This window comes from Bombus flavifrons, chromosome 18 (assembly GCF_040668555.2).
Source record: "Bombus flavifrons isolate JBK064 chromosome 18, iyBomFlav1_principal, whole genome shotgun sequence".
Taxonomy (NCBI): domain Eukaryota; kingdom Metazoa; phylum Arthropoda; class Insecta; order Hymenoptera; family Apidae; genus Bombus; species Bombus flavifrons.
The window spans coordinates 4,626,877-4,651,976 of record NC_138459.1 but is presented as its reverse complement, the minus strand read 5'-3'; the positions used below and the strand labels follow the sequence as shown (position 1 = coordinate 4,651,976).

Sequence of the window (25,100 nt, the reverse complement as noted above, 5' to 3'; positions counted from 1 at the left end):
ATCCGCCCGCCATCTGGTCGAACCGGCTGTTCTCTCCGTTTTCGTGTACGAGGAATCGCGATGCGCAGTTGGCAGCGGTCAATTTCCCTTTCATCCTGATAATTTCGTTACTATCTTCCCTTAAAAATATGTGGCGCCAAGATGGCAAATTTGAAGGCAACGAAATCTCTCAATTTAGAGGATAGTGAGATGTTAATATCTGCGAAATTTATTTGACAAAATAGAAAAATGAAAACATATCGAAAGTCGTATTAGGTTAGCAACTAAGTGGTTGCAGATTTTGCCATTAGGTGGTATTGACGAGATCCGCAATCACTTAGTTGCCAACCTAATAAATAGATTGCAAATGTTCAGACAAATTCATATTTTTATGAACACAAAAATTTGTTTCGCCTACTAAAAGTTATAGTATAATAATCGCCTACTAAAAAACAATTAGATTGCGGACGTTTACGCAAATCCATACTGTTCTAATCATAATGGAAGAATAGAGAAAGATATGATACATTGCAAACGTCTTTTTCAATTTATCGTTACCTGTGTTATCTCCTTGTGGTAAATGCTTTCATAGAAATTAGTAATCCGTTTCTTGATTGTGCAGCTATGTAATGAAATTTGATTTCAGTTTGATACATTGCAAACATTTTTTTCAATTTATCGTTACCTGTGTTATCTCCTTGTGGTAAATGCTTTTATGGAAATTAGTAATCCATTTCTTTATTGTGCAGCTATTTAATGAAACTGAGAAATGTTTGTATAAAAATGTATAGAAGAATAGTTGATCGTTTCTAAGAGGTGAGTCTGGTTTCAAAGAGAAAAATTGATTTGCTGTTTTACAAAATTCTATGAAAACTGTTGGTTTGAAACCGTGAAAGACAAATGCTGGAAATCGAAGACGTAGAATTTGGAGGGTGACGACGATGGTCGATGAGATTTCGGAGGCAGCGACGCAGCGAGGCAGCTGCCGTCTGCCAGGGCGGTCACCCCCGACGACGTATGCAAATCATCCAAGTATTCCCCTCGGGGAGCTGCATTCGTCCTTGCGCGTCCGTGAATACGTATAATGCAACGATTAAGAGACGAACACGTCTCTTGGGTAGGGAAAGCAATTAAAAAGCAGCACTCGAAGGTATTTAAGCGTCGACGGGACTCCGCAGCTGAGGGCGTCTTCGGCAAGAGGTGCTCTTGTGCCACTTGAAACGCTCTTCGCGCGGTGTACCGCATCATCGGCCGTAGTTGAGACACGGGTAGGGCTTAATTGCCGCCAACGTCGAAATTTCGAGCAATTTGCAAGCCGATGAATTGACGACAGATGAACACGGCAAGAAACGACTAGATACATATACACGTTTGTTTATAAATATTGAAGTACCAAATGATTGCATTCGTACAAAATAAAAATTCAAGAACTTGCAAAATATATTTTATAAGAGTTAGAAAATTAACAATCATATGTTGATCTTCCAGTCTCATTGAAAAATTGTTGAACTAATTGAAGTTATATTGAGGGAAGTTCAGTTCAGGATTTTTTCTTATCAGGAAGCAAATCCTTTTAGCTAATATGGTGACGTCCCAAGTAAGCTGAGGGCTTTCCTTTCTTATTTAATTTTATTTATTGCTATAGGATTCTTGAATTTCTGCTTATCTTCATATAGTTTCAAACCGGATAATAACAACTCTTCAAATTTTTACTAACATTCTAAGCTATGTCTGAGTTTCTATAAATGTCATAATACTTGTGAATAGGAGTGTATGCATGCTGTAGAGGTGGTTGAAATAAAGAAAAGAGAGCAGAAAGAAAGAGGAGGAATACGGGGAGAGCAGCGTGCGTATAGTAGGTGGGGAGGAAAGAAGGAAGAAATGGGTCTCTCCTTGAGCCTTGGTTCCGAGGGGAGCGGAATTTTGAAAACAGGTTATGGAGGCAAGAGGCGCGTGCCTGCCGACGTGTCCCACGAGTTCGGCAGCTGCGCTCGTCTGAATGGGAAGTGCCCCGAGCATGTGCGATCCACGCTTTTCGACGGAGGCATATGCGTGTACGGTTCGTGAACCGCTGGCTCGAGCCACCACGGCCAAATCGTCTACGAAAGATTATGAAAATATACACGATTCATATACCCCTCTTTCTCTGCTCTTTCTCCTTAGAAACTCTCTTCTGTCTGCTCCACCCTCTCTTTCAATGTACCCGGGGTTCCAGTGCACATTTTATATCTACACTTCACATATTGTCGTATCTGGAGCTCTAGCACGTTATGAAATCTGCACCTCCCACTGTTCTTCCACCTTTTCACCGTCTTATTCCCCTTCTCCGGCTTTTGGTCGTTGGCGTTTCTACTATTACTACGCTGCCTTCCCTAGACTCTGTCCCGACTGTTATACGCTGGCTTAGCGCCTAACTGTTCGGGGCAGCTGATAGCCACAGACGGGGGTGGCGAAGCTTGGAGTTTCCGAGATCTTCGGGTTGCATCTCGTTCCTCTATATGGTTCTAACGTCTGCCTCTGCTCTTAAAGTGGATATAAAGCAATCGAAATTGGGATCTGTCGGGGATCACTACTGCGCCGTGTGTCCCGTGGTGAACGAAATAATTCCACTCCACAGCAGAAAACCATTCCATTTCCATTGCTCCCCATATCGAACGTAATAACGAAGCGAGATCGTCGATTTTCACGTAACGACAAATCGCGTTGACGTATACACTCGTATTCATTCTTACGATCTTCAACGCGTTGACCGCCGCGTCACCCATATTTGGGTGACAGCAAAGTTTTTTTGTCAGGTCGCATCACCGTGTTCGGGCGACAGCAAAGCCTCCGATCGAGCAACGTCACCCATATTTGGGTGACAGCAAAGTTTTTTGTCGGGTCGCATCACCGTGTTCGGGCGACGGCAAAGCCACCGATCGAACAGTGTCACCCACATTTGGGTGACAGCAATGTTTCCGGTCGGGCCGCGTCACCCGGATACGGGTGGCACTTATTTGACTACTTGCGAAGGTATTTGAAAAGTATTTTCCACAGGAAGTAATAAAACTATTGAATTGTTATAAAAGCAATACGAAAATGGTTTATTAAGAAAATTGTTTAGAATGTGAAACTTTAAAGCGTTCTATACAAAGCTGAGTTTGGTCAGGACAATTTGAACAATAAGTTGTTTTCTTTAAATTCTACCGTGTCTTTGATCGGTCCGTTCGGCGTCTTTTATCCGCATAACATAGTTTGCGCGTGTCTAATGCTTCTTCCGGAATCATTTTTCCGAACAGCGATATTGCGCTGACTCCGTCGAAGACAAGGATTTTTTGTATTGTAAATCTTCTAATAATTACATTCTTCCTTGTTGCAATTCCGTCAAAGCGTTTACAACAGAAATTCGCAGAAGGACTCGAATGCCAAGTTTTCGGTACCATTTGATTCCTTTTCCGATTGTGATGGCATTTGTTCGGAACAATCTATAACACACTTTCCTTCATTATATTCAACAACAGCTAGTAGTTTTAATGTTGCGGATATCTGTTGGCTTGCAGGGACAGCACGAATGCTACGATTCTTTTTTGTACTTGGTACCATAATGGGAGCGTGTCTTGACCATAAAATTCTCACACCCCGTGTATCTTTCCATTTGAGTACGACAATCCCGTTATCATCTTCTTGGGACACCATCTCCCCTTTTTCTTACTTTGCGATGAACAACATCTTTCGGGAGGAATTTTTTGTTATTCCTAAATGTTACTAAAATATCGATGAAAGTACCTAGCAGAGTACGTTCGATACAGCGCCACTCGTGGCCCAAAGGAAATTTCATTGAAGACGCGCGCCAGTCAACGTGTTGATGAAATCCTCGGCATCTATATCGATAAAACGTACCGCAAACCGAATTAACCTTTCGCACCGGTTAATCTCTGTCGATCAGATAAAGAGAAAAAGATCAGAGGATCGGTCAAAGGAGCAGCTTCGACTCGTCGATCTTGGCTCCAGTTCAGCTGGTTGGTAGCTATCGGGGGTGGAGATTGCGGAGCCGGAGGAGTCCGAGACTGGCCCGCACCTATCTCTCCCCTCGCTTCTCTTTCGCAGACAGGAGATTTTTTCCAAGCTGAGCATAACATATCTTAGGACTTATGAATTTCCGTGTTTAAACGAGGCGCAGCTGATACCAGACCGGTCCCGGAAGGACCAGGGGGCTCTTCCCTCTCTCTCTTTCTTTGGTCACATTGGAAAATCATCCCCCTCTCCCCCTGTTCTCGCGCCCTGCTTCTCTCCATCTCTCGTGGAGGCTGCAGCAGCTTTTAAGAGACACGTGACCAGAGACACGCCCAAAATTTCTCGTATAATTCGAGAATCGCTGTCGGTGCCTGTCTGGATACGTTCATCCCGGTCGTACGAGGGGTTGGCCTGTCCTTTCGATTGATGTCTCTTCTCTGAGGGAAGGCCGCGCCTCTGCTACTGTGAATCGCTTAACAAATTGACAGTCGAGTCGAAAAGCATACAAGAATCTGCTCTCCCCTTTCTTTCTTTTTCTTCTCCTCTTCTCATGCCAAGGTTCAAGATGATGCTGTTCAGTAGAATCGGTCAATAACGTCTATCCGGTTCGGGGAGTGTGTTCGCATTTGGATCAAGGCAAACAACGATCTTCCATGCGTTTCAGAGTTTCCACGTTCGTTTGCCGGTGATTTACATTTTCTAGATCGCGTTTCAATTTTTCTACTACGCGTAACACGCGTCCACCTTTCCTTTCCATCAACGAAAGCGGATACGCCTTTACGCAACGGCTGCCGTGCTCCACAAACAATGCATCACGTTAATTTTTCGTTTTTGCTTATGTAAATATTCGTCGATCGGACTTACTGTGACGCGAGCACACTTGTAGAAAGAATCTTAATTACCCGATGCATAGATGTTCTTATGTAACGTCCGCGGTATGGACCAATCAATATTCCACCGATATTACGCTATTTATACGCGCTTAACACTTTGACTGTCACGCCGAAATCACATGTTCCGCTGAGGGCGCCACGAGAGTATTTTTACTATTCAAAGCATATAATGGCAAAGTAATAATAAATTGATGATGTAAGACAACATTCTTCCCCAATGGATCGTTTATCTTATTGGTGGTCACGGGTGACGACAGTGGCGCCTTGCTAACAGCTGATAGCGACATATTATAACAAGACTTCGTTTATTTCGACAAACCATTCGCTTTCGTTGTTTCGTCGCAAGCAAAACGTGCAGAATATATTGTTGAACGTGTAGAGGATGTTATTAAACAGTATTTGCTCGTTCTATATATAACAGTAAGGTATGTTCACACTTCTAACCTCAATTATGTGATTATAAAGCAGCATTCACAATTATTTTCTAAGGTGTGTTTATAATAATATTCGTAGATTACCCCTCAACGATATGAATGCAAACACAGTGCACCGTTAGATGCAAGATTTGTTCTCATTTTTTTTTATTGATGTCCCAATAAAAATGTTTAATTGTTCAATGGGCACTTTTTATTTCAAAGTATCTTCTATTTATCTGTTATATTGAAAATGCCCTAACTGTCAATTTTCATTCAATTTTTGCAATTGTAAAAAGTTGAAACGCTTCGGTCACCAACGACCACACAATGGCGGCGTCACAGGAGAAACCGTGGTGGGTCATATATGACCCACGTGGCAGTCAAAGTGTTAAACTTCGCGAGACTCGCAGGGAAAACGTTAGAACTCGCGACGAGATGGTTTCGTGTGGTTGCGAGTGCGCGTGTACTCGGACCTGTCCTCGACTCGTCGCGGACGTTAACGAATTGCAGACCTCTGACAGCACGAAGTTGTCGCGTTTATTGACACATTGCTGTTTCTTGGCAGCCCAAATAAATGGATTTTCCGAGTGGATCATTCGAATCGTTGTTTGCTTTCTTTCCAGACTACTAACGATATTAGGTCGTCCGAAAAGTTTCTTTCGTTTCATAAGGTGATAATAGATGAACAATAATTTCTGTTTTATATTATTTTATTGAATCAGGTATGATCCATGTTCGTGCATAATTCAATAAACTAATATAAAACAAAAAACATTGTGCGTCTATTGTTTCCTTATAAAACGAAAGAAACTTTTCGGACGACCTCTTCTCTGAAATATTGGCTTGAAATATTGGTAATAGCTACCTCTTCTCTGAAATATTGGCTTGGCAACTAGGTGATTGCGGATTTTATCATTGGGTGGTAATAACAAAATCCGCAATCACTTAGTTGCCAACCTAATAGAATCTTCAAATAAAAATTCTCTACTCTCCGCACGAGATTACAAGACCATCGACTTATTCGTATTACTACAAATTCACAACGAAGATTACACAATGCGTAGATATTATCGTTTGTTCTGATAAGATTACGAGTCTATGACACAAATTAGACGCTAAATCAACAGCATTATGAAACAATTACTCGACAACATTGGAGCGTAAGGAACCATATTTACAGAAAAATCTGTGGAACGACATCGTGCGGACTATTCGCAACTTTCATCGTGTTAAGATAAATCTTCGGTCTCATTTCTCTGCCAACAGATTTTAACACTTTACCGACCGATAGCAGATTAATCGGATTTTTATCGCCGACGCTTACCGACCGATTAGGTTATTAATTGGCTTTTTGTCGCCGACGCTTACCGATCGATAGCCTATTAATCGCCTTTTTATCGCAGACAATCTTTCTCATTATTTGAGCAGTAATTTGTTATTTAGTACTAAGGTACCTTGCTCAGTTGTGTCAGTTGCGTTGCTTTCTAAGCTCCCACAGTTTTATACCAATTTGAAAAACATACCGTTCGCGATGAACGAAAAGAATGGTATTGGAGAGTCTAAACCGAAACACAGCCGGCGCCAAGGAGAATCTGCGCCTGAGCTGCCGGTCAGACGTGCGTATACTATTGAACCGCTAGCGGTCAGTAAAGTGTTAAGAGTGTGGCCGATGGAAACGTTGCTACTGGTTTGCGTCCTTTGCGGGCGTTCAAGTCTCTAATTGTCAGCGCGCCTTCTCTCACGTGTACGCGATCTATAGTTCGATTTTATTCCACACTTTTTCCATGGAATAACGTAGAGAAAAAAATTGCAAGATTTTAAGAAGCTTTTGGTAGAAAGATAGAGGAATTCGTGGATCTAACTAGGTGACACAAGAGAGGAGCTGCATCGTAAGTTAAAGTACGGCCCACGTGGTCTGCTCTTGATAATTGATCATTTCCCTCGTCGACGCGCCGTTAAACGCTTCTGCCCGCTCGTTCCCGGCGAGATCGTTCTCAACACGAATCGCGAACCGTCTTGAATTTAGGTTATTTTCTAATTGCACGCACTTTACCGTAACTTCCGGTCTCGCGGTGCCGTGCATCACGCTCCTCTGCACGTTTACTGCGTTTTTTACCATTTTTTGACAAGATTCACCGCCAAGATAATCTCGTTCTCTATGTTCATCTGTTATTTCCTTCTTGATAGAAGCTGTTTAAAACGAGGTAATCGTTTCTAACGAATTGTTCGAAAAATATTCGATCAACGACCAATTGCTTTGCCATCGAGTTTCTTCGAAGTGTTTTTGTTGAAAGTAGAATTACATTATTCTATCGAAAAATTCATTCTCCGTGACAGTTTCCATTGTAAAGGCAGCTATAACAATAAAATCGAAGTTTCCGATCTGTATTCAAAGACAAAGCACGATTCACACGACACACCTATGGAGGAACTCGTTTTTATCTTTCATAGAATATCGGTTGAAAGGCGAATCAAAGTTTCTTATCATGCAAATAGAACACGATTCCTTTCAGCAACGTCTCTTTCAGCTTCGATAGTCAAACGACATCTCAATGTTTTTCACCATCTTTTTTTTTTTCTTTTTTATCATCGAACAGTTCCGTAGATCGCCATAGGCAAGTGCGAACGTTCCAATGACGACTGACGTCACGCAACTCGACGCAAGGTGGCAGTTTTGTATGTCACATCTAGCATGTTAAATCGAACGGAATCGACAACGTTCGAGTTCCGTGAAATCGTTGCGAGACTGTAACACTAGAACTACCGATAGCTATTTAGCTATACGCCTTAGGCGATAGCTACACGAAGCTATTTCTACGAAAACCCGTCAAAATAACTGGTCTTTTAAAAATACCTAATAATAGAATATTTTTATATTTATTGATTTATTACTTTCTTACAGAAGCAATTCCATGTTATGTAGTAGATTTTTTGTATTATTAATCCATCTGGGACCATCATCCCTAAACGAGGATTGACACATTTATAAAATTGTAAAACCAGTCAATTTGACTGGCGTGGTAGTTCTAGTGTTAAACACGCCTAATTTCCCCGGCACGTATCTATCCAATGAATCATGGCAACGACGATTACATGTTAACCGGTTGCTATCTTTCTACGTGACTCTGGCAAATCACCTTCGACTCCGCCATCCACCAACTCTTAATAAATTCACGATGTTATTGTAGTTAGCAGCGCTATTACGAGGTCGCGGTTTTTACAGAAACACTGGAAGGAAATATATTGGATTGGCAACTATGTGATTGCGGGTTTTGTCAACACCATCTAATGAGAAAATCCGCAATCACTTAGTTGCCAACCCAATACATAGACGAGAGTTAAACCGTTCATTATCGCGAGCAATATCGCGTATAACTTACGACACGTCTATTACTGGGACAAGGTCGCCGTGAAATCTGCAATGTCCTCTGAAAAACGATTCCGGTTGAGATCGGATCGACTACGATCGAGTTCGTGCTGAATAGATCGCGTTCGTGTACTGTATGTACAATCGATAGATAAACGAGGATTCATCACGTTGATTAATTAACACTTTACCGACCGATTGCAGATTAATCGGTTTTTCGTCGTCGACGCTTACCGACCGGCTTATGTCGCCGACAATCTTTCTCATTATTTGAGCAGTAATTTGTTATTTATTACTAAGGTACCTTGCTCAGTTGCGTCAGTTGCGTTGCTTTATAAGCTTCCACAGTTTGATACCAATTTGAAAAACCTACCGTTTGCGATGAACGAAAAGAATGGTATTGGCGAGTCTAAACCGAAACGAAACCAGCGCCAGGGAGAATCTGCGCCTGAGCTGGTCAGATATGCATCATATGCTGTTGATCCGCTAGCGGTCGGTAAAGTGTTAACAAAGCGATACAAGGGAGAAATAGGAACACTGATGTAGCGTTTTTCTGGAGCAATGCCATTTCTTGAATATTAGGTTAGCAACTAAGTGATTGGGGAGTTTGTCGCTAGGTGGAAATGACAAAACCCGCAATGCCAACCCAATAAGATGTTGTATTCTTCGATTACTTTTCATCCTACGAAATAGACGATTCGCTAGAAACAAAAAGCAGCTGTTGTCGAGTTTTCCGATTTTCACTAACACGTAATAACACAACAGTGGAATCAATAGTATAAAAAATCATTTGTGTCATGACTTATTATATTATCGAGTGAGAATTATCTATTGAGTTGGCAACTAAGTGATTGCGGGTTTTGTCAGTACTACCTAATGACAAAATCCGCAACCACTTAGTTGCCAACCCATTACTTCTATAAAAACAATCTGCCGCGAGAGTTACATGTTTGCGATGTAATTAGAAATAATTGTACGATATAAATACGCTCATAGTGACTGTGTAAGATGATAAATATTTTGTTTCGAAAGATTGGGAAGAATATATCTATCGTCGAATGTATCGAAAACAATGTATTGAGCAGCAATTAAGAATGTTATTGCATTCCTTTGCTTTCCTGGAAAAACACGAATAAGACTTGTGATTTTCTGTTAATAAGACCTTCAATTTCAATACACAGAGACACCACTTACATCGATAATTTACAAATACCGCAATCTCGTAAGAAAATAGATGGTTTCATAGAATTCAGACGATGAAAATCTCGCTGTCGCGAAAAACGGATATGAACGATGGATAGGGTGCAACCTGATCCAATCGTTGGGAATAATCGACGCGAGGGTGGCAGATGGTTTTAAGGGACCCAAACGTAGAAAACAATTTCTTTTCGTGGCAAATATTTTACTTCCAAACAGAGCACAATGACAGCCTATGGTCGAATAGCGACACAATGGTTTCGTGGGTTTAACAAGGAAAAGCCTTGCATTTTGTGGAAATGGCCTTTTCACAAAAGTATCCCGTTCACGTGGCCGTGTTCTCTGGTTTACACACCACCTCGATATTTCCAAGAGGCGCCAACCCTCGAAACCGCGTGCTATCCATCGAAAAATATTTACCCATGGACATTTATATACTACGTTCCCCGATGATTTTCCATTTTCGAAAAACTTTTCTCAAGGAGACCTAACATATAACGATGAAATCCTCGTGTTTTTTGATCACATTCTGAAATATCGAATTGCCAGATATTCTTCAACTCTTTGCACTTCTATGTCGAGTGTGACTAGTGGACATCAGTTTTTATGTCAGCAGCTCCTTTGTCGAGTCCCAGTCGATATTGTTTCACGTCCAAATCAATAGATTGCATCCTGGAAATTGTTTCAACATATATCATACACTTAAAAATTAGAAAATACAACAATAGTGTGAATAAAACTGATATTTCAATGAATTTCTTTCCTCCTTTATTTATTTAAATTCTCTTATTTTTTAGTTAAAATAAATTTCAAATGAAACATTTAAAAGCGTTGGCAGTTGCTGCTAACGAAATTTAAATAAAATTCCTAGCGCAAAGGGTTAAAGATAGTAAATGGAGGTCGGCGAAAATTGAGAAGGTTAGTCGCGTGCGATGTGAACGTTACATTGTCGTACAGTTTTCGGTGTATACATATGTATTGGGCTTCTAGTAGATCACTGCTTCAAATTAGAACCGTCGGACGTCAGCAAGGGTTAATTGCGGCTATTTCCATGATAAAAGGAACGTAGAGCAAAAGATTGTACGAATCACGCAACTAGATTCTCCAGATCCAACCTAAATTTCATTTATAACTACTAACAACGACCACTTTTATTCCGGTAAACTACAGAGCCACCTATCGCAACATTTTCTAACCTATTAAATTGGCAATTAAGTGATTGCGGGTTTTGTCGTTGCCACCTAACGACAAATCCCGCAATCACTTAGTTGTCAACCTAATATATAAATCGCTTAATCCTTCTAATAGACTGAGATTAGGAATTCTACTGTGCTTAATCGACTGTTGCTATTTATTGCTCTAACACCGTATCATATGGGAATATTCTAATAATCTAACATCGAGCAATTGGAAGTGAAGCTACATTTAAATTAATCTCATGCGAATACTATCAGTTTTCTATATAAATCCGTGATATTAATTTCTGTTAATGTAAATATCAAGTGTTTCATGATCGAAGCAATTCGAGGTTATGAAAATATCGAATTGCACGTAATATGCAAGGGAACATACAGAATATCCAAAGTGAATGTAATTTAGGTTGCATTTGTTAAAATATGAGATTGCATAAAGATCGACAGTCCATTCATAATTCCGCGTTAATTTACTAATTGAACTAGTACTATACTGTACTGATACTACTATAGTGCCTCAAAGTACACGATATAGTATAAAAGTACAATTGCAAGATCTTTTTCCTACAATTGCAATTAACCATCGATGCAAGCTATCGCACGGTTTTCTTCGGCAACTAAGCGATTGCGGATATTGTCAATAGATGGTATTGTTGGATTTTGTCAATACCATCTATTGACAAAATCCGCAATCACTTAGTTACCAGCCCAATATTTAGAAGAATCTAAAATAAAAAATCCAGCCCCTATTTTTACCCAAAAATTCAGTATTCCTCGATCCATTCCACTAAACTAAATCGCTTAAATTTCTTCGGTGAAATCCCCCCTCCCTCGATATGCACTTACCACGATATAGAGGCCCCTGCATGTGGCCAGACGAGAAACCACCCGCACATACACGCGTCGATCCTCTCCAAGTAAGGATATATTATTCGGTTGCTTGTGTTCGGTTGGCACGGCGTGTTTAACTACCCCCGGGTGTGCGTGGATCAGCCGGCTAGATGAAGCGGAGCCGGGCCGAGATAAAACACACTGTAAACGGCCGGCCGGTCGGATATTTGGTTACAGGGAGGCGGCGGCACGTGCGCCGCAGCTCCGGGCCAGGTGGTGGAGCTCGTGCCGTTGAAGAAACAGAAGAGGCAGCAGCAGCGGGGGTGGGAGGCTACGTGGACGGTCTGGACGAAGGAAGGGGAGGATGCGATGCGGTAGGAGCGAGCGTGCTCGAGGAGGTTAGTTGCTCACCGGTGGCCGATGGCGAGGTCTGCTGCGGCGACAGCAGTACCACCACCAACTACAGCCACCGTTGTCATCACCTGCATCATATACATCGTCGCTATAGTCATCGTCATCAGCAACAACAACAACTACAGCGTCAACGATGTCACCAACGAAGGGACAGCGTGGCTAGCAACGAGCTGGTCGTCGACGAGGAAGCCGACGATGAGGCTACGTATCAGGACCAGGCTACCGCTGCTCCTCCTCATCGGGACATCCGTCACGAACTCCACCACCTACAACATCATCATCATCATCTGCATCATCACCATCACCACCATCACCACCCTCACCATCACCATCATCATCATCTGCATCATATCCATCAGCGACTGCGGGACGACAGACCGCCTTGCGATCGGGACGAAAACGCCGATCGCATCGTCCGGACCACCAGCAATCGCCACGCGGATGGTACCACCGCCACCGACAACCCTGCCACCGTCACTGCCATGACGAGAGGATGCAGGATCCCGCCCTACCTCGCTACTCTACTCATCCTCTCTTATACCCTCTTCGGTATAGCAGGTTAGTACACGAGCCTTTTTTCTCTTAAGTTTGTCCATTTTTACGTCCGGTTGATCGTTATCGCGAGACGATAACGTGAAACACAGTGGTGGGCCAGTGAAGTGATGAAATGATCTCGAGAATGAGCCAGTGTTGTCAGAATTGTATCTGTGAAAACGATAAGATTGTAATAGTGTAGATCAATTCTATTCGTTTACAACATCGATCTAAGAAACTTTTGGAAAGTTTGAACATTTTTGCAAAATTTATTCAAATTCGGCCGACTAAGATACTGTCAGATCGCAATCTATTGCGTTGGCAACTAAGTGATTACGGATTTTGTCATTAGATGGTATTGACAAGGTCCGCAATCACTTAGTTGCCATGCAAATATACAAGTTTGAAACGCGTGTCACATAAAATTGCAAAGGGAGGTATTACCGTGTGTTGATATAATTCGATAACGCTGAATTATAAGGTCAACAAATTACAACGTACACAGTCGATAAGTTAGCGTATACAAAGCGATCCCATTGTCCGTATTTAGAGAAGGCGAACTTGAGTGGACGCGTGGCAGCGACAGATTGCGAGAACGCGACACGTGCGATGCTTCCCGAGACCCTAATCGCTCGTAACAATTACGTACATACCGCGTGAATTATTCCGGCAAATTTGTACACATATGGCCCTGTAAATGGCCCTGTAAATGGCCCTCTAATCTTTCTGAAGCGCATAAAAGGAAACTGGACAAAAAAATGGAAGTAATTGAAGGAAATTACAACAGAAAGTGGAAGTTTGCAAGAAACCAAATATTTTCCCAAATAACCGGGCATTTCTCTCTGTTAAACTTTGCAATCTTCAACTAACTGTGTCCAATAAATGGTTTCTTTTTGAAACCATAGTTGTCAATATAATTTACGATTACGTATTGTTCTTATCGCGAATAAAAGATCATTCGGACACGTTTAGTCAAGTGGCAACTAATTTTAGCAACTTGGCGTGTGCCAAAATTTAGTCGGTTAGTTTAGTAAAACGTGGTAGTAGTTTAGTCAAGTGGCAAGTAATTTAGCAATTTACCGTATATGAACACTAAAATGTAATCAAGTAATTTAGTAAAACGATTTTGTCGTTTATTATGTTCTTTCCAACCTTCCAAAAATTTCATTCTTTTCTGTCCATTTCAAACAATTTCCGAAATTTCCCGGAAAATAGTTTGCGCCTAAACGATTACCTCGTAATCCTCGTTTCAAAAGATGGAAATCTCAACAGCTACCAGGTGCAGTGTACTTGACCGGATAATCTAGAAATTTGAATCTATTTTAAATCTATTGAACGTGTTTGGACGAGCCTTGATATTCTATGTGATGTTTATACAAATAACAGACGATAAATTCCACTGTAAATTTGATGTACGCGTTTTTAAAGGAGAAACACGCGCAGAATCGTGTGGCATCGACCGTGTTCGGCGTATTGCAAAATTATAACAGGTGACAGATAGAGCGAGGCTCGCATGGCCGGATGCAACGTGCGCTGTGGTTCTGCATAAGAACGTCGATGTTGCTGCGAAGCTCGTGGCTCCTGGCGCGTCTCTCTTATTACCCGGCGGCCAAGTTTCACGTGGCGTGCGCGAATATTTTCCAACTTTCGAATTGTTCGATGGTATGGCAGATTAATGCGCCGAGTATCGAGTGCCTGACGTTCCATTCGATCCTCCTTGTCCGTAAGGTGACATCGTGTCTCCTGTAAAAAGCATGTACGATCCATTAGCTATGGAAAATGCGACAAAATGGAATATTTCAAATTTTTGAACCTCAGAAGGCGAGCAATCTTTCTGCTAGATTAATCGAAATGAAAAACTTGCGAAATATTTACGATGGTTGAGGCGAAACTTTCGACTAAATATCGGGATAATCAGGTTTCTCTAACACTTTGACTGCCACGCCGAAATCACATGTTTCGCAGAGGGCGCCACGGGACTATTTTTATTACTCAAAGCATATAATGGCGAAACAATAATATATTGATGATGTAAGACAACATTCTTCCCCAATGGACCGTTTATCTCATTGGTGGTCACGGGTGACCACCGTGGCGCCTTGCTAACAGTTGATAGCGACATATTATAACAAGGCTTCGTTTATTTCAACAAACCATTCGCTTTCGTTGTTTCGTCGCAAGCAAAACGTGCAGAATATATTGTTGAAACGTGTAGAAGGTATTAGTAAACAGTATTTGCTCGTTCTATATATAACAGTAAGGTATGTTCACACTTCTAACCTCAATTATACGATTATAAAGCAGCATTTACAATTATTTTCTAAGGTGTGTTTATAATAATATTCGTAGATTACCCCTCAACGATATGGATGCAAACACAGTGCACCGTTATATGCAAGATTTGTTCTCATTTTTTTTTTATTGATGTTCCAATAAAAATGTTTAATTGTTCAATGGGCACTTTTTATTTCAAAGTATCTTCTATTTATCGGTTATATTGAAAATACCCCAACTGTCAATTTTCATTCAATTTTTGCAATTGTAAAAAGTTGAAACGCTCCGGTCACCAAGGACCACACAGTGGCGGCGTCACAGGAGAAACCGTGGTGGGTCATATATGACCCAAGTGGCAGTCAAAGTGCTAATTACGACTTAATGATACTGATAGGGATCGGTAACGTGACAAAAAAAGATGCCGATGGAGGATAACAGAATGGGAAGAAGGTTTTCCAGTTTAGCTTTTACGAGGTTCCAGGAGGGAGGAGACGATCACTTAGACCGGCTCTAAAATACCGGACCACCCTTTGTGTTTGCCAAACCTGGAAGCCGAAGGAATTTCTAAAGCGGCTATTCGACAATTCGTCTCTCCCTTGTGCCCAATAATGGGATAATCGATGGTTGGCTTTTGGTCGTTACACAACTTAATCGTGCAAATTTGCCGCCAACATGTTCTCAGCTTTCTGTTTGTGCTTTCATTCGTCCGCCATCGTGATTTCCTCAATGGACAATGGCTGCTTTGAAAACGCAACCTTTTTACAGTAAATTTCACAGTATATTTCGATGGAATCGACGTGGAAATATTTTTAGTGAAAGTAATTTAGCAGGGACGTTTGAAGTGACTGAAACAAGAAACTTGAGAAGGTATGCGCTGGTGATTCTATGGATGATTAATTTTGAATGATTTCTGTTGACAGACGCCTGTTCATCGCGGTCGACGCCGAAACCACGGCCACCGACGCCGACGCCTCGACCGAACATCACATTCCACATGTACACGTGTCCACCGGATTATGCGGAATGGTACTGCTTGAACGGTGCCACATGTTTCACTGTCAAAATCGTCGATTCCCTCCTTTACAATTGTCTGTAAGTACGCCGCTAGTTCATTTCTCTTCCTTCATTTTTATCAGAGAACAATTTTGCATTTCACTAAAAAAATAAAATAGTCAAATTCGAAGATGGTATCCTTTTGGGGTTAGCTATCCACATGTTATTTAGCAATTAAGTTAGAAAAATATTTACCAAATGTCCAGCTGGTCAAATTGTAATGTGCAAATTAAATAATAAAAAAAAGAAAAACTTTTGCACTTGTTGTGCAAGACGGTAGGAATTTAAAGTATTGGGTTGGCAACTAAGTGATTGCAGGTTTTGTCATTACCACCTAACGACAAAACCTGCAATCACTTAGTTGCCAACTTAATATATGAATCGCTTAATTCTCCTCCTAATAGATTGAGGTTAGGAGTTCTACTGTGCTTAAGCGACTATTGCTATTTATTGCTGTAACACCGTATCATATGGAAATATTATAATAATCTAACATCGAGCAATTGGACCTGAAGCTGCTTTTTGAATTAATCTCACACGAATACAATCAGTTTTCTATATAAATCCGTGATATTAATTTCTGTTAATGTAAATATTATGTGTCCCACGATCGAAAAAATTCGAGGTTGTAAAAATATAGAATTGCACGTAATATGTAAAGAAACATATAAAATATCCAAAGTGAAATGTAATTTATATTTCATTTGTTAAAATATGAGATTGCATAAAGGTCAACAGTCCATTCATAATTCCGCGTTAGTTTACTAATTGAAATACTGTATCGATATTACTATAGTGCTTCAAAGAACACGAAGTAGTATAAAAGGACAATTGCAAGATCGTTTTCCTACAATTGCAATTAACGATACAAATTACCGCACGCTTTTGTTCGACTTGGCAACTAAGTGATTGCGGATTTTGTCAATACCACCTAACGATAAAATGCGCAATCACTTAGTTGCCAAGCCAATACCATACCAACAGACCTTTCACAATCGAATCCGCTATTAACCTTCTGTACAACATTCTACAAGACCTTTCCGAAGGAACCACACACGATCTTCACCTCGAAATGTAATCGTGATGAAAGACCACACGCGCATGAGAATGCAGCCGCAGCATTCTGCGAACGAGACTTAGTTTAATGGCAGATATTCGAATCACCGTTTCATTCGATTCGCGTGCTTTTCGTATCCGATAGAAGAACAGCCGTTAACCGATTATTACGTATCGTATCTATCGACTATAGCGCCGTGGTTACCGTTCATTTTACAAATCTACCGTAAACTATGACAATGGCAGGTTACGTTGCAGATTCGAACGCCGTCTATCCCATCGAGCCTTAATTTATACTTTGTTTAACGCGATCGTAGTCCGCCTGGGAAAACGTTACTTCATAGAATATAAAGGAAACACATAGCGTTTCGTTTGCAGCACCGTTTAGCGTCGTTTTCGCTGATAACCATCGATTGTCCATTCCTGTAATCAACGTTACCTAGTTTCAGGTATTTCTGCGTGCCTGTCCCGAGATTGCTTACGTTTAAAGTATCTACTCGGGATGATTTACGACCGTGTAACGCAGTGTCCATTTGCGTCTACTTTTCTCCGATTAGCCTGTTCCCAGTTGTATATCCTTTCGAAGCTTTCTATAAACGACATAGAAATTCACTTTGCCAACGCTCGATCAAGATTTCTTCGACTTATCGATCGGTTTGCAAACAATCCGCCTTGTGTAGCCGAGTTGGAAACCGACGTCCCATTTACCGGAGGGTCTCGTGGAACGATCGCTTTCCAAGAGGAAGCAGAACTATCTCACGGTGGAATGATTGCGACACGGCCGTATCACGCGTGGAATTTCAGCCGCGAAGACGCTTTGGAATATTACGTAATCAGACACACCCTTGGTAAATAGCAGCCACTTGGAATGATCGTCGAAAATACGGTCGAACGCCATGGTTCCTCGCCATTAAATCTATCGATTATCGAAAGAGAATCTGCTGTGAAAGAAACAAAAAAAAAAAAATTCAACGTTGATTCCTAATTCCGCGATGTAAATCTTAACACATTGTTACCGGCCACGAGTACACTCGTGATGCGCTTTTTTTCCGTATCACCGTCGTTTTCTCAGTGCGCTGTTGGAGATGATGCAGCGCAATTATTGGTCAGCATATCTCAAGCTGTGTCTCTCGTTTATAAGACCAGTCGAATTGAGTCCTTTGTTGTAAAAAAAATGTCAACGATGACGGAACGTACCAATGAAGAATCTTTCAATGAATTATACGCGGATGTTTGTCTGAGTGATTGTGAATCAAATTGTGGTGACTTGGAAAATGATACTGTATCAGAAGATAGCGAATCTGATATTAGGTCACTAAAATATCATTAATAGTGAGAAATATCATAAGTAGCTAGAGAATGGAAAACTGTGGATTCCAAAGAACGCAGCATTGCACCTGACACTTCTCGAATTTCTAAAACAGCTCCTTATTATGATGATGCACCCTTCAGGCTTTCCGGACAACTAAGAGACCACGTGTTAGAAAAAATAGTCACTGGCAGAAAAACAAATCCAACTAGAGCGTGTAGAGGGCGCTGTTCAAAAGGAAAACACAGCGGAACTAGATATATTTGCAAAAGCTATTGTGTACCATTACACGTAGGAGATTGTTACACTGTTTATCATAGGAAAAAGAAATATTCAAAGTTGAATAATAAATCAAATTTATTAAAGTTTATTTATATTATTTTACTTGCACATCTAATTACGAAATAATAACCGGTGACAATGTGTTAAAAGTTCCAATTTGATTACCGACTCGACACATCTGTATTACCTTGGTTTACACCTGTGGCGCCACTGACAATAGATGTGCAACTTATTTCAAAGCAATTTCAAAAATTCTTTGCAACGAGATTCCCTGAGGCGACCAACACCAATTCCCAGAATCTCGAAATGTTCTGGACGAATGCCCGACCACGCGTATACTTTCGAATGAAAGGAATCATCGGATCCCCGTGAACATTACACGGCAGCCGACTTTTTTCTCGCTCACGCACACCCTCCAGGCTTGAGAATCGCATTGACATCAGAATGGCTGGAACAATTGCAACGGAACCGAAATGGGAAAAGGTGGAAAAAGGGATCACCGTGTGCTTCTTTCGCCATCGTCGACGTTAATCCCCGGTTACGTGCCTATGACACGTACCAAGGAATTCCTATGGAAATCCTATGGAAAGCCATCAATCGTACGAATCGACTCCTTCCTTTGTGGCCATTGCGATGGTCATAAACCGACACGTTCTTTAACAGATCTCTTTTCTCTTGGCCTTCGAATAGACCGCCCGGTTTGAAAGTTTCGTTGCCGATCGATTCCTGTGAAAACTAACAAAATAGTCCATCGGTTAATAGCCTGTTTTTAGATAAGTTAAGGTTACACGAGCGATAGTTTGGCATAGAATCTCTTAAAAGATTTATTTGCTAAACGACAAGCACAGAGATACGTACGAAAGAATATCATTTATCCTGAATTATTTTTTAAATATATATTAATATTGATTTCATTTTACATATGTCCAGTTCTTATAATTTTCCTGTCCTTGCCTTATAATCTTCCTAATAAAAGACCATTTTCATATTTAATCGATATTCTGATAATGAAGATTCTACCGTGTCAAATAACCTCACTTTTGCACTGTATTTTATCAGCCCTGGAATATCGGTGTCATTCTATAGAAAACTTGCTCAATTTGAAAGTTTCGTTGCCGACCGATTCCTGTGAAAGTTAGCAAAATAGTCCATCGGGTAATAGCCTGTTTTTAGCCAAGTTAAGATTGCATCTGCAATAGTTTGGCATAGAATCTTTTAAAGGATTTGTTTGTTAAACGATAAATACAAAGATGATCGAATTACTTTGTTTTCCTACGAAAGAACATCATTTATCCAGAATTATTTTATAAATATATATTGACATTTTATCGACCGATAGCCAATTAATCGGCTTTTTGTCGCCGTCGCTTACCGACCGATAGCCTACTAATCGGTTTTTTTGTCGCCGACGCTTACCGACCGATAGTCTATTAATCGGCTTTTTGTCGCCGACGCTTACTGACCGATAGCCGATTAATCGGTTTTTTCCGCCGACGCTTACCGACCGATTGCCTATTAATCGGCTTTTTGTCGCCAACAATCTTTCTCATTATTTGAACAGTAATTTATTATTTAGTACTAAGGTACCTTGCTCAGTTGTGTCAGTTGCGTTGCTTTGTAAGCTTGCACAGTTTTATACCAATTTGAAAAACATACCGTCCGCGATGAACGAAAAAAATGATATTGGCGAGCCTAAACCGAAACGAAGCCAGCGCCAGGGAGAATCTGCGCCTGAGCTGCCGGTCGGACGTGCGTTATGCTGTTGAACCGCTAGCGGTCGGTAAAGTGTTAATATTGATTTCATTTTACACATTTCCATCTCTTATAATTTTCTGTCCATGCTTTGCAATCTTCCTAATAAAGGACCATTTTCATATCAACCCTTTGCACTGCTATGTCGAGTGTGGCTCGATATCAGTTTTTATCTCAACAGCTCCTTTGTGGAGTCCCACTCGACATTCTTTCATGTCCACCTTCTTTTATGAAACGTGCAAAAGAAAAGCAGGATTGCATGCTGGAAATTGTTTCAAGATATATCATACACTTACAAATTAGAAAATACAACAATAGTGTGAAGAAAACTGGTATTTAAGTGAATTTCTTTCTTCTCTTATTTTCTAGTTAAAGTAAATTTCAAATAAAACACTTAAAAGCGTTGGCAGCTGCTGCTAACGAAATTCAAATAAAATTCCCAGTGCAAAGGGTTAATCGATATTCTGATAATGAAGATTCTACCGTGTCAAATAACCTCACTTTTGCACTGTATTTTATCAGCCCTGGAATATCGGTGTCATTCTACAGAAAACATGCTAAATGCAAATTGCTTGCAATAAAAAGTTATTCCTAACCATGATCGAAGAATCTTCTGATAATATCAGGCTTTAATGACGAAGTTTCTAATACAAGAATAAACATTATTCATACACGCGCGCTATGAAATCGTGGACAGTATCTCAATCAGCGTTTCACCGTCCATGCACTTGGCTAACTGGCGAACTTTTTACACCGCGAATAACTCCAATTCATCAGTTTCCATGCAAACGACCGAATACATGGCGAAACGAATAAATAATCGCGTCGGAGGCCGATTGCTCTCGCGAGCATCGTACGTGCTACTTTTTCCTCGTTCGCGCTCCCATAATTTCCGCGGAACGAACAACAGGATTCCGTGAAACGGACGGAGAAAATTCCTGCGGTGGAAAGTGCTGGATAATAAACGTTTCCACTTTCTTGCCGGCATGTGCGCGCGCGTTACGAAGACGAAGAGGACATTTGCTAACGAGACCAGTGACCCGGCACTCGACGTTCCACTATTCGCTCTTGTCTCTCGATCTACGTTGATCTGTGGATCGACCAAACTACCTGACAGCTATGAAAAATATAATTCTGCGCAATTTTCTGCGCCATTTGTAACGAGTGTTAGAGATTTGTTCACGTTCAGGCGGTCACGTGTTGGCGCGTTCCAGCGCCCACAATGACGTCAAATACGAGAAACGCGGAGAGGAAACTACTAGATTTACGTGATCCGGACGCGCGCAAATCTCTTTTCATCGTCGACACCGGTTATAATTAAGCGCACACTTGAGAAATCTACTGGAAGGCCATTGATTAAATCGATAAGCGGTGCTCTGAAAGTAAGCCACAGTGTAAATTATTACGCCATGTAATCGCGTATACGCGATCTTGCTGCTGCGTATAGCGGTTTAATTGCATTTGTGTGCACTTATTTTCGTTGTGTAAGGTGTTTAATAATAAGCGTAATATCGATGTAACTACAAGATGTAAGACTCGTAAACCGTTGCCATTGATAATAGAGCAATTCAGTTAGTCTTGTGTCTAAAGTTACAATAATTATTAATAATTACTAATGTTACAATAATATTACTCTGTCTATCTTTTTACTTTGTAAACATTGGCATATTCGATATTGCTCGATCATTACAAGTTTCATATTTCAGGGCCGGCGCAAGGCAGGTCGTTGAGCGCGTTCGCCCAACCTAACCTCAACCTAACCCGGCCTCGCGGTCTACGAAAATTACTCAATTAAAAAAACACCGATTTTGATTAACTTTTTACAGAATGACGATACCATTAACAGATGCAAGACATTTTTGTAGTAGCGATGATTCGGTTTAAAGGAGTGAGAAAAATCATGAAAATTCAGTGTCGTCATATCCTGGAAACTACTTTAGATAAAACAAATCTAGGCGCTTTCAGAGAAATGTACTTTTTAGAGAAGTTAAACTACATCAATAGTTTTTTGCAAAAGTCATACAATGATTACAGATTTTCTACTTTCATTGAATTTCTTGCCCCTTGAAAGCGAATTATGCATGCGAGAAAATATTACTTGGATTTGTTTAAAAAACTGCTTATAAAGGATATATAATATGTAACAGCATTTGTAAATAAATAATTGCTCGTTGTATAATTTAAGTGTAGGATTTCAATGTGCATTCAGGGCCCGCAAAATTTTTGAACCCGGCCCCGCAAGAGGTCACGCCGGCCCTGCTCTGGGAACGAGTAATTATTTATTGCGCTTGCTCGCATGAGGAAGTATCGAGGCCTTGATACGCTTCAACTTGCACGGCGAGTATCGACGTATTACGTTATCGATGATAGACACCTCGCACAGCGAATTAGCCGCGTTTCCAGCCGAAACTATGGCAAAAGGGGGAAGGGCAGGATCTGTGTCTCTCGGTAGAAGCGACCATGTTAATGTTTCGTTGCGTGGGAGTAACGGAAGCGTTGCTTAACCGTTTTAGTGGCAGCGGTTTTTAAGAATCCGTGTCGGATTGTGTCATGCAGCGGGATAGCGCTTCGTTATTTATCGACGCGATCACGCTGCTCTTTTATTTTCGTTTATGCAGGTAGCTTACGGTTATTCGAAAAGAGAAAAGTAACTATGACTCTGATATGACTGGTAACAAGCTATTGGCTTGACAACTAAGTGATTGCGGACTTTCTCATTTGGTGGTAATGAAGAAATCTGCAACCACTTAGTTGCCAACGGTTAAAAGTGCTCGGTACCGAGAAGCAAAAGAAACGAACGCTTTGATGAAACGAAAATTATGGCAGCTGGCGTATGATCTGCGTTTATCGTGCATCGTTATCAGCGAGTATGTCTGAAAGACTATTGTGCGTGACCAGGATCTGACGTTAATTCAACGATCACAGGTCTCAATTAATTGTAAATGTTGTTCGGGTTAATCTGGATGAAACGAACCAGCATTCGGCTAATTATTCCGCTCGAAGGGCGAATCATGATTCGGTGGTACCGTTTCATGAAATCGACCGTGAGAATCCTTTTAATTACCGGGTTATTACGAGCCTTGCGTATCGATACGTTCTAGAAGCAATCGTTCCTCTCTACAGTTTTTACCTGTTCCTTATGTTCTTTTCTCTTATTTTCCTTGATCTTTTTTTTTTATTCTTTCTATCCGTCTTGATTTTGCTCTTCTCTCCTCTTTCTACACAGTTCTCCTATCTCCTTTTGCGCTTTTCTGTTAATAATTAAGTGTACTAATTGGGTGGTTCGAGCCATCGCGTACCTATCTGATTAATGCCCGATACTAAAAGCGGTTCGTGCCTAAAGAGTACGTTTTATAGCTTCCTGGATTTCTTGCCGCGTTTTACGGAAGTGCCGCGTACGAACAATAAGTACCGACATGCGTTCTACCACTCTTTTATCCGGCCGATGTACAACACTGTATCTAACCAGGTTCGCTTTCTTTTCTTGCAGATGCGCCAACGGTTATATCGGGCAGAGATGCGAGTTTAAGGATTTAGATGGTTCCTATTTACGTAAGTATCTGCCGTTCTCGATTCTCTTGTTGTATTCCTGGTCGCCGCGACCAGATAGTTTTATTCCATTCTAGAGTCATGCTACATAGCAAGAGCCGACTATAATGCACTGGGTACAATGTAAATTCAACGAACTGCCTTGTTCAATCTGCAACGCGTGTTAGAGGCAGTCCAAAGGGACAAGAAGCTGTGTCCGGTGACTAGGAAAGTGACGTTTTTGTTACAGCTTCCCGGCAACGTGTAATGTTGGAGACAGCCAGCATCGCCGGTGGTGCCACGATAGCAGTATTCCTGGTCGTTATCATTTGCATAGCGGCTTACATCCACTGTAAGCGAAAGCAAAAGGAACTACGGTCGAGGTATGTAGTTTCTTCTTTTATCATTATGAATTTTTCTTCGTCTATTTATTTATAGCCTTCCTTTCTTATCTTTCTCTCACCTAGAATGATGAAAGTGATAATTAAAGCAGATTGATCACTTAGACATGCTTGATATTTAGATGAATTATAAAAAAACTAATTCTCGTTCATTTCATAAATCTTGCATGGTGGTTGATGAATGCACAAATTTCACATTCGACGTTATTTCTGTGCCAACAGTAATTGCGTCGACACGGTGGATGGTCCTGGCCGAGATCCGGAGTTAAGGCCGTTTAGCAACCGCAGCCGCTCCCTCATGATCTTCATGACCAAGAATCCTAATAGCTCGGTAAGTGTAGCACGCGTGCACCTGTATCGATACTCCTGTGATTTCGTATCTTTCCACGCTTCACATGGCCTGAGGATATCTCTTGGCACGAATTTTCCTCAGCGAAATTTTTCTATACCCATTTTCCATAGCTCGCATATTATTATTTGCGAATCTGTATCAGCTATACTTTGGACACGATTTCTTAATAATTGCCGTGTCGTACAAAGTACCAAAGATCTGATGCTTGGGTCGTTTAATAATATTTCCATCTGTAAAAATAAATTATATATATATATTATACTATATTATGTTTTA

The 25,100-nt window shown here is 40.9% G+C and overlaps 1 protein-coding gene across 2 annotated transcripts in view; it reads left to right on the top strand.

The window, feature by feature from the left end:
- LOC138189113 (uncharacterized) overlaps positions 1–25,100 on the top strand; it is a 73,459-nt gene that overhangs the window by 41,717 nt on the left and 6,642 nt on the right. For both annotated transcript variants that reach the window (XM_069131264.1, XM_069131265.1), the window contains exons 2-6: positions 12,107–12,841; positions 16,012–16,183; positions 24,034–24,095; positions 24,322–24,454; positions 24,695–24,803. In XM_069131264.1, coding sequence (XP_068987365.1) covers positions 12,107–12,841; positions 16,012–16,183; positions 24,034–24,095; positions 24,322–24,454; positions 24,695–24,803 — 1,211 coding nt within the window. The remainder of the gene's footprint in view (positions 1–12,106; positions 12,842–16,011; positions 16,184–24,033; positions 24,096–24,321; positions 24,455–24,694; positions 24,804–25,100) is intronic.